The sequence below is a fragment of the Nycticebus coucang genome, chromosome X (genome assembly GCF_027406575.1).
Source record: "Nycticebus coucang isolate mNycCou1 chromosome X, mNycCou1.pri, whole genome shotgun sequence".
NCBI classification, from domain to species: Eukaryota; Metazoa; Chordata; class Mammalia; order Primates; family Lorisidae; genus Nycticebus; species Nycticebus coucang.
Window position 1 is genome coordinate 100720394 of NC_069804.1, and position 16565 is coordinate 100736958.

The 16565-nt window shown below is 34.9% G+C and overlaps 1 protein-coding gene and 1 non-coding gene across 2 annotated transcripts; both read left to right on the plus strand.

The window, feature by feature from the left end:
* The first annotated feature begins 1105 nt into the window (after positions 1-1105).
* PABPC5 (poly(A) binding protein cytoplasmic 5) lies at positions 1106-4890 on the plus strand. The gene is made up of 2 exons (XM_053579839.1): positions 1106-1193; positions 1883-4890. The coding sequence occupies exon 2, from the start codon at positions 1887-1889 to the stop codon at positions 3033-3035; it is 1149 nt and encodes a 382-aa protein (XP_053435814.1). The 5' UTR covers positions 1106-1193; positions 1883-1886; the 3' UTR covers positions 3036-4890.
* Positions 4891-15755: 10865 nt separating this feature from the next.
* LOC128578878 (small nucleolar RNA SNORA11) lies at positions 15756-15881 on the plus strand. Its single transcript, XR_008377973.1, has one exon. It is a non-coding gene; the product is annotated as a small nucleolar RNA SNORA11 (small nucleolar RNA).
* Positions 15882-16565: the final 684 nt, after the last annotated feature.

Genomic DNA, 16565 nt, shown 5'->3' on the forward strand with positions numbered 1-16565 from the left:
TACTTCTTTTGAACATTTCGTCCTAGGATCTTTTCCAGCCTGAGTACTGATAAGTTTTGTTTGGAGATTTTTTTGTGGGGGAGTAATGTGCAAGGTGTTCCTTGAAAATTTGTTTCTGCATGCTAGATATTTGCGAATTTCTGAACACAGGTAAAATTCCTCTCCAAAACAGTTTTTCAAAAACTCTTGACGTGAGATCTTGGGTAACCTATGAGCTGAGACAAATTTCATTGCATTTGAATCTGTAATGATTTCAAATTGACAACTTATGTTAAAATTCATAATTAATTGTGCAAAATACCTATATCTTAACATGGTTGATTTATCTATGAATATTAATTATATATTTTACACTTATTCTGCAACTTTTATTTCCTTATGTGAAATTTTGTAACTGTGATTATGGAGGAAGTTCAACAATTTCAAAGTTTTGTGGCAATAAATACCATCAAAAGCCATTTTATGGCTCTCCAATCATTAAAACCTTATTATTACTGAAGCAGAGAAAAATGCTTACCTGGGAATAATGTTACCCTTATGTTGTTGATTATGGAGAAAGAATAAAGGACAAACATAACATAGCCCTGTGTTCTATTTGACCCTGTGATCATTCAGCAATGGACTGGAAGCCATGTACAGCTGTCAACTTTGATTTTGCAATGCATTTAGGAAAGTACGCAAGTCATAGTCTTTTTCTTAAGCAAAATTGATTTGGGGAATAAGTTTTTGAAACTTATAAGTTATTTCTTCCCAGGTCATTGCCTCCTTCTGTAACTTTAGGTTAAGCAGATTACAGATAATATTTCAAAATAATAGTAAATAAACTTAAAAAAATAAGAATCTAAAACCATCTTAAATGTCTTTTCCTTTCCTTTTTTAAATTTCTTTTTTCAATCTTGGCACACAGCAAGCGGGAAGTTACTTAGCACGGTTCCGGGTTTCTCCTGCCCCGCCCATCTCCCTCCCTACCACAGCTACTTGTTCTGGGTCTTTTGGTCCCTCTGTTCTGCGGAACACTACCCAGTTCATCAGTCTGCGCTGGGCCCGCCTGCCGCTCTTCTGCCCTTTGCCGACTCCGCCCCTCATCTGTTTGGACCCGCCTAGCGTCTGAGCTGACCCACTGCGAGTCTTCCAGTCAGTCCCTCCGGACCTGCCGCGAGCCTCAGGCTGCCGAAATCACCGCGCCTCACTCGGTCCGTACCCAGTGGGCATCTTGGGTATCTGGGCGGTCTTTGGTACCTCGAGCATGTGTCTGTCTGTCTGTCTCTCTTTCGGATCCGCTGCCTGCACCCTTCCTGCTGGTCCCAGCGCACCAAGTGTCTAGTGTGCCTTTTCGCTTACGCTGACTGCGCAGCGGCCTTAATGAGCTGAGAGCCTGCTAGAGACCAGCCAGGCAGCCGGCGGAGGAATATGCGCTCAGTCCCTGCTCTTGTTGATATCATTTTAAACCAACTGGAGCTCAAGGCCTATATTTATGCAGAAAACCAGGCGTGAGGCCTCTGTGGGCAATGCTGGTTGGGAGCCAGGCAGCCGCTTGATGATTTCTTTTGAGTTTCACAGGGAAAGGGAAATTTGCTTCTTAATACTGGCTTTTGAAACACATTACATTTGAATGGGTGAAAATGTTAAGTCCCCTTAGGGAAAATAGATTCGTGTTTAGGGTGCTGTTTTGTCTAACGCGTTTGTTCTGAGCCTGCTGACCAGCTGTTTCTGAACTTCATTTTCTCAGCCTGGACAGTGATTCTGAGTCTTCTTTTGGATTCCCTTGGCCTGCCTTGGCTTTTTCTGTTCCTGAACAGCTGTTTGGCCCACAGCTTAGAGAAGATAGCCTTTTTTTTTTTTTTTTCTCCCTCTCCTAAAAGAACCTTTTCTCTGTGCTCAGGAAAATGGGGAGCGGGGAGCCTAATCCTGCTGGCAAGAAGAAGAAGTATCTCAAGGCCGCCCTGTACGTGGGTGACTTGGACCCAGATGTCACTGAAGACATGCTGTATAAGAAATTCAGACCTGCCGGTCCTCTGCGCTTCACCAGAATCTGCCGTGACCCGGTGACCCATAGCCCCCTGGGCTATGGCTATGTTAACTTTCGTTTCCCTGCAGATGCTGAATGGGCCCTGAACACCATGAATTTTGATTTGATTAATGGCAAACCATTCCGACTCATGTGGTCTCAGCCAGATGACCGCTTAAGAAAGTCTGGAGTTGGAAATATATTCATCAAAAACCTGGACAAATCCATAGACAATAGGGCCCTGTTTTACTTATTTTCTGCTTTTGGGAACATTCTTTCCTGCAAAGTAGTATGCGATGACAATGGTTCTAAGGGTTATGCCTACGTGCACTTCGACAGCCTGGCCGCTGCCAATAGGGCCATCTGGCACATGAATGGAGTGCGGCTAAACAACCGCCAGGTGTATGTTGGCCGATTTAAATTCCCGGAAGAGCGGGCAGCAGAGGTTAGAAGCAGGGATCGAGCAACTTTCACCAATGTTTTTGTTAAAAACTTCGGAGATGACATGGATGATGAAAAACTACAGGAACTTTTCAGTGAATATGGGCCAACTGAGAGTGTTAAGGTAATCAGAGATGCCAGTGGGAAATCGAAGGGCTTTGGATTCGTGAGATATGAGACACACGAGGCCGCCCAAAAGGCTGTGCTAGACCTGCATGGAAAGTCCCTCGATGGCAAGATTCTATATGTAGGGCGAGCACAGAAGAAAATTGAACGCCTGGCTGAGTTGAGGCGGAGATTTGAACGGCTGAGATTAAAAGACAAAAGTCGGCCTCCAGGGGTACCTATCTATATTAAGAACCTGGATGAGACCATGGATGATGAAAAACTTAAGGAGGAATTTGCTCCATTTGGATCAATTAGCCGAGCCAAAGTGATGATGGAAGTGGGGCAAGGCAAAGGGTTTGGTGTTGTCTGTTTCTCCTCTTTTGAAGAGGCTGCCAAAGCAGTGGATGAGATGAATGGTCGCACAGTAGGTTCCAAAACCCTGCATGTCACTCTGGGCCAGGCCAGGCGCAGGTGGTGAGAATAAGAATAATCAATTTGTTTCAGCCTTAGCTGGTGCCTACTTAGTTTGGGCTTCTTTGTAATAAGGGGTTATTTTATGCAAATTCACAGTTTTTTTTTTTTTTAAAGCGAATATGTCCTTTTGGGGAAAAAACTAGAAAATTTTGTTCATTTTAGTAAAGAGTATAATTCCTAATTGTAAAATTGTCGTTTTATACTATTTTTTGATATAATATCCTGGGGAATATATAGAATAAAGTTTATTCCTCAGGATTTTTTTCTTCTGAACAGTCAAGATAAGGCAATTGATTGAGTATATTTCTCTCTTTATTTCAATAATACCAAACTTAATTACTTAATGAAAATATTTGTGAGATGGTTCTTCTGAATCTATCACAGTGAAAAGTTCTAACTTGCATTTTGTGACATCAGTAAGTCAGGGGGAAATATATGTGATTCAATTAACATCTGTGAATAAATTCATTTTAACTTGTTATTTAAAATGAATAGTCCTTTTTAAAAAAAGATGTGAGGTTCTTTTTTTCCCTTTTACTTATTTATATTTTTATTTTCTTTTTAAATATATTGTGAGCATATCACAGATTGGTAGTGGCTTTTACTAAATGTTGTAAGTTGTCATTATGCTCACAGAAGTAAACATATTGGTGTTTTCTCGATCAGTACCTTAGAAAATTAATACTTTAGGTAGTGGTGATTTAAATTATGAGTTAAAAACCTTTTAGAAAAGGTTTTTAAAAGCCTCTTAAAAACCTTTTCTGAGAGATTTGATATTGGAAGACACTTTAAATACCACTCTTTCCACTTATTTTTCTGAATTCTTTGGTATGTGTACTTGGATCACATTAAATAAATAAAAAAGATTAACAACTGCAATAAATTGCCTTTACCTATAGATAATTTAAAAAATTACATCCAGCCTTTATCCACTATCAATATAAAAGGTCAATAATCCATAGAATGTTGTTGAAAAATGGCTTTGACGAGCATCTACGATTAAACTTTTTGTTATCTGTAATGAATTTGTGGATGTATCCATGTGATAACATGTATAGATTTTTTTCAAAGTTAAGGAACAAGCAGTCTTTTGATTATTTTCCACCATCCATATGTCTTCACTGATTGCAAATTCAGAAAAAAATGTTCCGTTTCATACTGTAGTTACATTAATTATCCTGTAATATCTAGGTTGCAGACTCTCCATATTTCATGTGCAGTTCCCTGGACTCACTGTCTGCCTTCCATCCATATTACACTTACTTTTATACTTTCTGTATTGTCTTTCTTTTAATATGTACCAGTTCAAGTAGATTTGGGAAGTAGAGAAATACACAATTTATGTAAAATTTAAATAATTAGTTTTTAAAAATACAATTCACTAATACCACAGATTCAACCATAAGAAAATTTTTTGTCTGTACTCTCAGTTGGTTTTTATCACCTTATATATAAATCTTCATTTTCATAAATAATGCAATATAAATCTATAATTTTGTTAACATTTTTGTTATCTATTTGACCATAAAATAATTAGAATGAGCTGTTTCTATGTAATTGTTTATCTACAAATTACATGTCTGTTCATAATCAAATATTTTTGAAATGGAAATAATTGTTTTTATTGATTATAAACATAATATCTGCTCATTGTAATAAATGTACACAACACAGAAGAAAGAAGTAAACTCCCACAATTCAGAGATAAATACTATTAATATTTTCAGTGATTGCACATCCTTCATACCTTTCTTCTTATGTATACATAAGCATTTTTACTAAAAAATACAATGTGTACTGTTTTGTATTTTTTAATTTTAAACTGAACCCAAATCATCTTTTTATGCCAATAAATATCAATTTATTTCATCATTTTAGTGACTGAACAGTATTCCATTGTGTATATGTACTATAACTTAGCAGTTTGTTACTGAATCCAATTTCTATATTTTTTAGTTTTTTACATGTGTAAACAATAATGAGATGAATATCCCTTGCTTAAAAACATTATGAATTACATAAGTTTAAGAAAAATATATATAGCATGTAAAATCTCAAATCTGCAAGAAAAGTAAAAGTACACATCATATTAATATGTGTATCAAAATTTTGAGACATCTAGAAAATTATTCTAAATTTAAATTGACAAAAACTAAAACAAGCATAGTTTATTTTTCATATTTATGAGCCCACTTACTTTATACTTTTGTGATCACTAAAATATATGAAAACTCTGAAACTATAAATAAAATTTTAAATAGTTGTATTGGTAATTATTTATCACATATAAGATCCATTTCTTCTTACCCATTACCAGTTTTCATTTAAATTTATAAACTTGAAGTGTCAGTGTTAGCCTATGTCTTTTAAAAATACTTGGATTCAAAATAAATGTATAAAGATTTCTAGAAGGTGAAAATCATCAAATGTAGACATTTAGTACCTGGTTTTACTTGTGTAAGTTTTTAAATTGTTACTGTTTTTGAACGGTCAGCCAATACAAAAACACAAGGAGAAATTTAAAAATGCCAAAGTACAGATAAAATCTGTATGTTTAGGATTCTGTTAAACATTGTAAAATATTATGTAAATTCAATTGGCTAAAATTGGGGGGGAAATAGAAAGGAAATATCATCTTTATTTGAACATAATGTCAAGGTAGTTTAAAAACTTGTACTTTCTATTTTTAGCGACATTTAATGGACTCCTAATAAGTAAGCCTTCCAAGAAGAATCAACACAATTGAACAGCATAAATCAGTGACCAAGAATTTAAAAATTTTACTGCTGATCATTGCCCAGCACAAGATAATAGGTAAATATATACCATTAATAGTCAGGTTAAGATGACTCCTTAATTAAAAGTTTTGTCTTGTTTTGTTTGACTTTTCAAAACAGTCACTTGTACAAATTTTAAATGTGCTCAAAGAGAAGAAAATTAAGAATATTGTTTGTGAATACAAACTATCATAGTCAAGGTTATTTTGGGGGAAGCTGTGCTGTACAGCGATTTTCACACATATTGCTGTCTATCTAGTAACAATAATGGTTAAGTGAAAAAATAACATGTTACATGTGCAAGTGATATTTTTAGCCCAGTGGGAAAAAGTAAGAGTAAGAGGAGATTTAGGAATGAAGTGAATATCATTTTCTCTATAAACAAATGGCCTAATTTACGGAAATAATTAGTATCAATAAATGACTGAATATAAGTGGTGCAAATTTTCCCACAATCTATGACAATACCTGGAATATAGTAAGCATTCCACAAATACCTGTTGAATTAATTCATAATCTGGGATCTGAATCTCTCGATTTGCTTGCTTTCTAATTCTCCCCTCAGTATTTGATAACAGAAATGAGTGATTACAGATTAAGCCATTTTTTAAAAGTCCCATACTATGAAGAAATAATTGAGAACTGCTTGGTTACACAGTTCGGTGCTTATACGTAGTGTTGTCAGTTACGTAGTCTCTTGCTTACAGTGTTAAGGTTTTACCAGTGCTTTCATCTTCTCATGCATTTTTTTAATTATTGTTCAAAATTTGATTGGCAACCTTGTCTTAATCAGAAAAATCTTCTAATAATTGGCATAACTTAAGTAAAACAGTTTATTTGTAGAGTAATGGATTTTATAATTTAATGGGATGCTAATTCAAAACCAATCATATTTTCCGAAGTCTTGCTCCTATGTTAAACCATATGGTCACAGTAATCCCTGAAATACTATTCTTGCTCATCTGCGATGAAGTAATTCTAACACTTTTTAGGGTATTTGCTGTTCATGGAAAGTAACCTAACCAGTGGTTGCTTGGAGCTGAAGAGAGGTGATGTATCCCATTTGGCTTCAGGAAATCATGGTCAGTATTTAGAAATAATCCAGCATCAAATCTGAGAAGAGAAAGATCTAACTCAAATTACTAATACTGAGGATATAAATCCTACAAAACTTAAAAAAAAAAATAAACTCAAATATTTTCACCTTCAAAAGTCACAGTCAATTTTAAACTGTTTCCTATTTGGTAGAAAAAAGAAAAGCAGTCTTCTCAATAAATTTCTCATCAAAATTTGGGACCTTTACAGTTTAGCTTATTTCCTATTTTAAACAAAATTAAATGCTTTAGGGAAACCATAGAAAAAAGGATGAGTGCTGATACTGAATGGCTTCACTGCCTCTTTGTTTTGTTAGAGAACTAATTACAATTGAAACACCAGATGTTGGCATTTTTATATGAAAAAATAAGCCTCCTATCATGTAAAATAAATAATTTTACATCCTCTCGGGTTTGAATTGAAACTCCCAAGAGAATAAATTATACTTCAGAAAAATCAAGGAATTTACAAATCAATATTCAGGTGCTTTTCATTGTTATTGTTGTTGTTGTTGTTGTTGGGGATTCATTGAGGGTACAATAAACCAGGTTACACTGATTGCATTTGTTAGGTAAAGTCCCTCTTACAATCATGTCTTGTCCCCAAAAGGTGTGGCACACACCAAGGTCCCACTCCCCTCCCTCCCTCCCTCTCTCTGCTTTTCCTTTCCCCAGCCCCACCTCCTTCTTTCTCTCTGCTCTCCCCTTCCCCCACCCCCACCATGACCTTAATTGTCATTAATTGTCTTCATATCCCTGGATGGAAGCGGAAGACATTATTCTTAGTAAAGCATCACAAGAATGGAGAAGCATGAATCCTATGTATTCAGGTGCTTTTAAAAAGTAAGTTGCACATAATGATAAAAAAAAAAAAAATTAAAGGCACCTATCTTTCAGCAGACTAAAACCTTGAATAAAACAAATACAGAAGGAATTAGCAAGTTTTTTTTTTTTGTTGTTGTTGTTGTTTTAAGTTTGGGAGGATTTTTAGTATTTCAGGAAGCACAAAATATATCAGTAAATGGTTTTATTACTCCCAAATCTATTACATGTTAATGTTTTTAAATGAGGAAATAAACATCTACTGTGGTCATTTTTTGACAAAGGACAGCTTTATTTTATTATGGTAAGAATGATAACAGAGCGATGAAAGTTTGTTTATTACAGAATTTTTAAAAGAGAAATTTGTAAATTAGCTCAAGAATAACTAAAAGGCATAGAGTAATAAAAAATAACTTAAATATTAGAAATAAAAATAAATACTATGAAGACATTCAAATTCTGCCTAGTTTTATACTTACCTTAAGAAGAAGATCACAAACATTTTGTATTCAATTTGTGTCTTATTATCAATTGACTACAGTGTCACTAAATAAACCTCAGGAGTATTCATTTGCAAGTGATTTTTTTTAGGGGGGACAGAGTCTCACTATGTAGCCCTTGGTAGAGTGCTGTGGCGTCATAGCTCACAGCAACCTCAAGCTCTTGGGCTTAAGCAATTCCCTTGCCTCGGCCTCCCAAGTAGCTGGGAATACAGGCGCCTGCCACAACGCCCCACTGGTTTTTGTTGCAGTTGTTACTGTTGTTTAGCTGGCCCTGGCCAGGATCCAACTTACCAGCCTGGGTAGATGTGGCCAGCGCCCTACTCACTGGGCTACAGGCACCACCTATAAGTGAATTAAAAAAATAATAATTATTGGTGCTAATCTACTCTCTTACCTCCATCACCTAATCTCAACCCCACCCTTGCTGAACACTCAAGATTATATAAGATTTTTCTGGTTTATGTAGTTTTTCCAAACATTATTACCTCAAAAAATTATTTGTAGTTATTAGATATGCATGTATGGATATTGTACCATTTTGTTGAGAGAAAATTTCAGAACTTTCATGTTAAGCCACAGTAAATAGGAGGATACTTGTCTACTGTTTATATGTGAATGTATGTATTTAGGTAAAGATACTCTTCATAAATAATGTAAATTTCATAATGATGCTAATTAAATCAATGACAAAGCTATGGGGTTTGTTTGGAATTTTGGTTTTATAATGTATCCCTAGACTGAAGCATTTGAATACCAAACATTTGGTTATACAGCTATAAACATTTATTGCTAATAGAGGATAAATTTTGTGGTATGAAAGCATATTTCAAAAACAGCAAGAGGTAATACTAAAAGAAACTGACCAACTTTTGTGAAATGGCAACATAGGCAATGAAATTTTTTTTCCAGGTTTTAGTTGTTTTCTGAAAACATACCACAATAATGTGAACCATCTCAGGCAAAGAGTAAAATTAATATTGAGGATAAAAATAACACTGAAGATATAGTTTTCTGAAATTTTAACCATATTTTGATAAAAGTGAAGCAAACTCTGAAAGAATGAAAAACAAGTATGAACTAGGTATGTTTGCTACTTAAGTATCCAAAGAAGAACACATTTATCTTTTTTGCCTAACAGATTTTCGTAAACTACTGGGTCATTTTCACTATTTTTTTTTTTTTTTTTTTTTGTAGAGACAGGGTCTCACTTTACCGCCCTTGGTAGGGTGCCATGACATCACACGGCTCACAGCAACCTCCGGCTCTTGGGCTCACGCGATTCTCTTGCCTCAGCCTCCGGAGCAGCTGGGACTACACGCGCCCACCACAACACCGGGCTATTTTTTTGTTGCAGTTTGGCCGGGGCTGGATTTGAACCCACCACCCTCGATATATGGGGCCAGCGCCCTACTCACTGAGCCACAGGTGCCATCCTTTTTTCACTATTTTTTTTATATTTATGTTGTGAGAGATGCAATCTATTTTAAATGCTCAAAGAAAATTATATCTCCTCAGTATATTCTAAGGTGATATATAAACTGGAAAACAGTATTAAAACCTCTCCTTAATAGCAATTTTTTATTATAAGGATTGATTGTTTAAGCTGAATTTCTTTTTTCTTTTTCTTTTCTTTTCTTTTTTTTTTGTTTTGACAGAGTCTCACTTTGTCACCCTGGGTAGAGTGCTGTGGTGTCATAGTTCACCACAACCTCAAACTCTTGGGCTCAAATTATCCTTTTCCTCAGCCTGCCAATTAGCTGGAACTACAGGCACCCACCACAGTGCCTGGCTAGTTTTAGGACAGGGTATCACTCTTGCTCAGGCTGGTCTCAAACTCTTCAACTCAAGTGATCCACTTTCCTCAGCCTCCCAGAGTTCTATGATTACAGTCATGAGACACTGCACCTGGCCTTTAAGCTGAATTTCTTATACAAGTAATTGCTTACTTAAAATTTAATCTGTAATGTGGGGCCAAGGACTTGGGATTTTGTGAATTGTGTTTTAATTGACCTTGGTAAAATATTTTTGATTATTTTAAATTTTCAAACTGACACCATCACGAGAAATCTTTAGAAAGTGGTCTCCAATCTAGCTGTTACTATTGTGTCTTCCCACATTTTTACTTACCTCTAATCTCCTTCATTCCTTTCACCCATCTTTCTCTCCCTTCACACCCTTCCTTCCTGCCTTCCATCTGGTAAGGGTTTGCCAGAATTCTCAGCACAAATATCTACAAAAACACTTCTGAGTTTAAGATCTTTACTTCCAGCACCTTCCTCAGCTCATGGCTGTGTTTCAAAGAAGACATAACTCCAGTAAAGCTTAGGAGTTCTTAATATAGACTGCTGTTTCCACAAGAAAACACATTTTCAGGGCAAAAATTAAGGTTAGGTTGCTGGGGTACAAGGACTGTGTTGTCTGAATATGACTTTCTTGTCTTGTAACTAGAGAAGTATATATCTCATCTCCAAAAATCTAACTTTATTGTAAACTATTGAGAACATGTTCTCTGGGTGACTACACAAATTTGTTCCCTTATTCCTTTATGTGTGGACTGTGGTTGCACATAAATATGAAGTTAGTAAATGAATGGTTGTGTGTTTGAAATGTTTAGGCTACACTTAAAATCATATGCACTTTGTACCACAGCCTTTTGAAAAGCATCATGAGCATTCTTTCTCTGGAACAGTTTCCTTTGGTTGGGGTAAGAATAAAAAAAGTTCTGTATGAGGTTAAAAAGCATAACACTAACATAATAAAGTTTTACTACACGTATAAAAAAAAATTTCAAACAATAATTGTGCACATCCATTGGGTACATAGTGACGTTTTCATACATATAATGCAGGCGTCCTCAAACTCCCGCGGGCCACATGAGGTGGTGTGATTGTATTTGTTCCCATTTTGTTTTTTTACTTCAAAATGAGATACGTGCAGTGTGCATAGGAATTTGTTCATAGTTTTTTTAAAAAACTATAGTCCGGCCCTCCAACAGTCTGAGGGACGGTGAGTTGTCCCCCTGTTTAAAAAGTTTGAGGACGCCTTCTATAATGTATAGTGGATAGATTAGGGTAATTATCATATCCATAATCTGAAATAGTTATCATTTCTTTGGGTTGGGAACATTAAATATCCCCCTTATGGCTATTTGAAAGTATATAACACATTATTATTATAGTCATCCTAAAATGATAAAACATTAGATAATATAACACATTATTATTATAGTCATCCTAAAATGATAAAACATTAGAACTTATTCTTCCCATTTAGTTGTAATTTTACTAGCCTTGTCTGGTAGAACTGTTTATATTGCTTGATGTATAAAGGTATCTTTCCTTCACATCTACCCAGATTTCTGAATGATATTAAAATTGTTTTAAAAATACATGAAACAATATGGAATCTACTACTAAAAAACAAACTTATGGCTCAATGAATAATTAAAAACACTGTATTAAATGAATTGTCATTAATAATTCATTATTAAAAGAAAAATTATAGATAAATCGAATACACATGTTTTAGAATGCAAAAAAAATGAATTTTGCAGTTAAAATGGAAAAAATATGTTCATAAGATATTAGATATTATATTGTATCCAGAGAGAAAGCTCACACAAAAATTTGTAAGTTCTGAATGTATACAAAGGGGCAAAATAGTCCTGGAAATTCTTCACAACTCTGAGACAAGAGAGCTATGTTTCTCTGTTGCACCATAAGTGTAGACCAAAAGAAACAGAGAATGTAGAAAAGAGGAAAGATTTGCCCCTTAGAAATATTAATTTGTGGCACCCTATTAAAAAGTGTCAATATTTAATGCTTGTGTTTGTCTCTGAAGGTGAATTTCTTTTTCTTTCTTAAGTTTACATATGCTACCTAAAGGTTCCAGGATTTCTTAGAATTCTTATTAAAGTATTCCAACAATAATTCCTAACTTCTTATCATAATGACTTTCAAATATCTTGTTGTTTGTACTCAAATGTCCCCAAATTTTCTTTTTCCAAGTTGCATTCGTAAATTTCTAAATTTACTGTGCCACAAATAAACATACAATCTAAAAATTCAATATTTATATGACAATTGGGGTGGAGGGAAAAACTAAGTATAGCAAAGTTAAAATCCTCATGCTAACAAAGAAATTGGATGGGTAAATAGATAAGTGGAAGGATATATTATTGGCAGATCTGTGTGTGTGTGTGTGTATGTGTGTGGATATATATATATATATATATATATATATATCCCTATTATGCATTTATGAACAAAATGAAGAGGCAAGAAAGCATAAAAAGAGAGATAAGAAACTCATGGATCTCAGGAATAATAATAACCTGTCCCTTATCATAAGGGCTCAAATTAGGAACCAGAGAACTCCTAAGCTAAAAACAAGGTTTTAGCTCCAAAGCAAGGCTGTGTTCCAAGGAAAAATGATTGAACAAATGATGACAGGTGGAAGGAACCATAGATACAAATGTTCCTTGTGGCAGTATACTACAGGGAGAACTTTACAATGAAGTGATATTTACTAGCATGCTGGTGGGAAAGCGCTAGTCCATGTGTAGTTAAAAGGAAGAACTGAAACCTGTTTATTACTTGTCAGCATTCTGTGTTTCTCAAAATTTGTTTCAAAGTGTATCAGAATCACCTGCAGTGTTTGTTAAAATTGAAATTCCTGGGACTCACTCTTGACTTACTGAATCAAAATGGATGTAGTATGTTATAAATAGAAGGATTTCATTCTTTTTGTGGCTACATAATATTCTATTGTGCATATGTACCACAGGTTCTTAATCCATTCATCCTTTGATGAACTTTTAGTTTGACTGTATCATGGCTATTGTGAGCAGTGCTGCAATAAAAATGGGAGTGGAGATATCTCTTTGATATACTGAATTCCCATTCTTTAGATTTATACCAAGCAGTGGGATGGAGGAATCATATGGTAGTGCTATTTTTAGTTTTGAAAAGAACCTACACACTGTTTTTCATAGTGTTTGCACCAATTAATATTACCACCAAAACTAAAAGGGTTCCCTTTTCTCCACATCCTCACCTGCATTCATTATTCCTGTCTTTGGATAAAAGTCAAATGTAGTTTAGATTTTCATTTATCTCATGAGTTTGGTAGAGAACAATATTTGATAGCACAACAAAGTGACTGTAATAACAAGTTAGAGGATACTTGAAAATAACTAAAAGAATGGAATTGGAATGTTTCTAACAAAAATGTTAAATGCCTTAGGTAATGGATACCTGAATTACTTGGATTATTCACATTGTATGCCTATGTCAACATTACATGTACCCTATAATAATATAAACATTTTGTAGACTCATAATCATAACAAATTAAAAAATTTTTGATGTAGCAATGGTGATGGTGGAAAGAAGAACAGAAATATGCATTTTTCTCATAGCCCTCAGGAGAGTCTTATGTATACTTATAAATATCTAAAAGAAGGGGAGACACACTTTTTCTGTTAATGTCAAGATAGCAAATATTTGCCAAAAAGCAACATCAAGGATACATATTTTCATAAATTTTTAATTTGACAAAATTCAAATAGACTGATGATAATAAAAATAAGTTACCAAATGGTTAATGAGCATGCTGTTTGATGCATATAGAAGCCAGTATCATGGCACCAGTTTTTGAGGAAAGATGGCTTTATTGTAATGCTGGTAAGGAGGCAACTCTCATATCTGTCCCTGTGCTGGGCCTTGGGACAGGTTTTATAGGCAGAAGATAATAAGGTCTGATCTGATTGAAATCTTCAATGAAGTAATGCCAGGAGGAACTACCTTATTATATCATAAATCATGCCATGAGGTGATGGCTTTTTTAATTCAGTGCCCATTCTTTGGTCCCACCACTTAGGTACTCTGATTATGGTTGTACACTTGGATCATCTGGGAATGCTGAGGTGAGGTAATTTGCATTCTGAGAATCCATGGCAACTAAGAAGAAAAAAGCTCACCATTTTGTTAAGCAATATTGAAATATATTGGGCTGAAGTTACAAGTACAAAATCCAAGTTAGTGTTCTGAAGTTACAAGTACAAAATCCAAGTTAGTGTTCTTAATCATCAAATCATTTGCAAACACATTAAACTTGTAAAAATCCTTTTTACCTTGTGACCATGCAAAAATAAATGACAGCCCAGATATGATCTGAAAGCTATAGTTTCCAAACCCTGCCATAGAAACAAAGGCCCAAGTGCCCATCAATCCATGAATGGATTAATAAATTGTGGTATATGTGCACCATGGAATATTATGCAGCCTTATAGAAAGATGGAGACTTTACCTCTTTCATGTTTACATGGATGGAGCTGGAACATATTCTTCTTAGTAAAGTATCTCAAGAATGGAAGAAAAAGTAGCCAATGTACTCAGCCCTACTATGAAACTAATTTATGGCTTTCACATGAAAGCTATAACCCAGTTATAACCTAAGAATAGGGGGAAGGAGGAGAGGGAGGGGAGGGAGAGGGAAGGATGGCCGGAGGGAGGGTAATTGGTGGGATTACACCTGCGGTGCATCTTACAAGGGTACATGTGAAACTTAGTAAATGTAGAATATAAATGTCTTAACACAATAACTAATAAAATGCCAGGAAGGCTATGTTAACCAGTGTGAAGAAAATGTATCAAACGGTCTATAAAACCAGTGTATGGTGCCCATGATTGCATTAATGTACACAGCTATGATTTAATAATAATAAAAAAAGAAAGAAACACAGGTCCAAAGGCTTGCCTTAGTTCTCACTGTCATTACAAAAATATCATAAACTGGACATTTTATAAACAATAATAATTCATTTATCACAGTTTTGGAGTCCAAAAAGTCCATGATCAAAGTGCTTAGCATATTAGGTAAGTGATGATGGCCTGTTCCTCATAGGCAACAAATTCTTACACTTACATCCTCACCTGGTGGAAAGAGCAAACGAGCTTCATTGAGTCTCTTTTATAAGATCATTAGTTTCATTCATGAAAGTTTTCCTCTTCTTGATCTAAATATCTCCCATATCATGACTTTGGGAGTTAAAATTTTACTATATAAGTTAGGGAGAACACATTCAAATCACATCAAGATAAACTGTAGAACTCCTTTAATAAATAGAAACTATTTAAAATACAATTACAAAAATTATTTAATAAATGAACTCTTATCTCTCCACACATTAATACCCCTTGTATATTTTCCATCTCAGTAAATATCAGGGTTTTTCTTGAGAAGATTTTAGATGCCACACATGGTGGTTCTTGACTGTAATCCTAGCACTCTGGGAGGCAGAGGAGGGTAGATCACCTGAGCTCAGAAGTTTGAGCCCAGCCTAAGCAAGAATGAGAACATTTCTACTAAAAATAGAAACAAAACAAAACAAACAAAAAAAGACACCCTAGCCAGGTGTTGTGGCAGGTGCCCTTGGTTCCAGCTACTCAGAAGCCTCAGGCAAAAGGATATCCTGAGCCTAACAGTTTGAGGTTGCTATGAGCTATGATGCCATAGCACTCTACCCAGGGCAACAGAGTAAGACTCTATCTTAAAAATATATATATTTATACCACACCCAATGAGAATCGGGGATCATTGTGATCAGGGGAACAAAATTTGTGGCCTCCTTGTGAACAAATTCTCTACATGTAAAGAAGAAAAAAAATGAGAAATGTATGTGGTGGATGTATGGGTGATCATTGTATAATTTTTTCAACTGCATTGTATGTTTAAAAAATTACCTGATAAAATATTGGAAAATTTAAGAAAAGGAGAGAAGAGAATACAAAAGAAGCTTCCAGGAGAAAATAATAAAAAAAAAAAAAAAAAGGAGAGAGAGAGATAGGAGCTTTTAGGTCAAAATCCTTATGAATATTCTCCAGGTTTTTCTTTCTTTTACTCATAACCCATATTTAAGTGATAAGGAAATTACAGTGTTAATGTATTCAAAATATATTCACAATCTTAGGACTTATTATTACTTCTATTGTCAATAGTGAAGTCCAAGCCACCATCATTTCTCACTTAGGATATTTTGATAGTCCCCTAATAGATTTTTCTTCTCTCACCTTCTTCTCCTGTAATGTATTCTCCACACAGCTGCTGGGGTTATCATTTATAAGTCAGATTACATAATTTCTCTGCTCTGAACGACTAATGGCAGCCCTTTCCATACCCAGTAAAATATGATTAAAGTCTAGTCTTCTTCCCATTTCTCATGCCATTTCCTTCCACATTGTCACTTTGGTTTTCTCTGAAATATCACAAGGGTAAATAAAAACAAATATAGTCATTATATAATGGTAAAGGTAGCAACTCAACAAGAAGACATAAC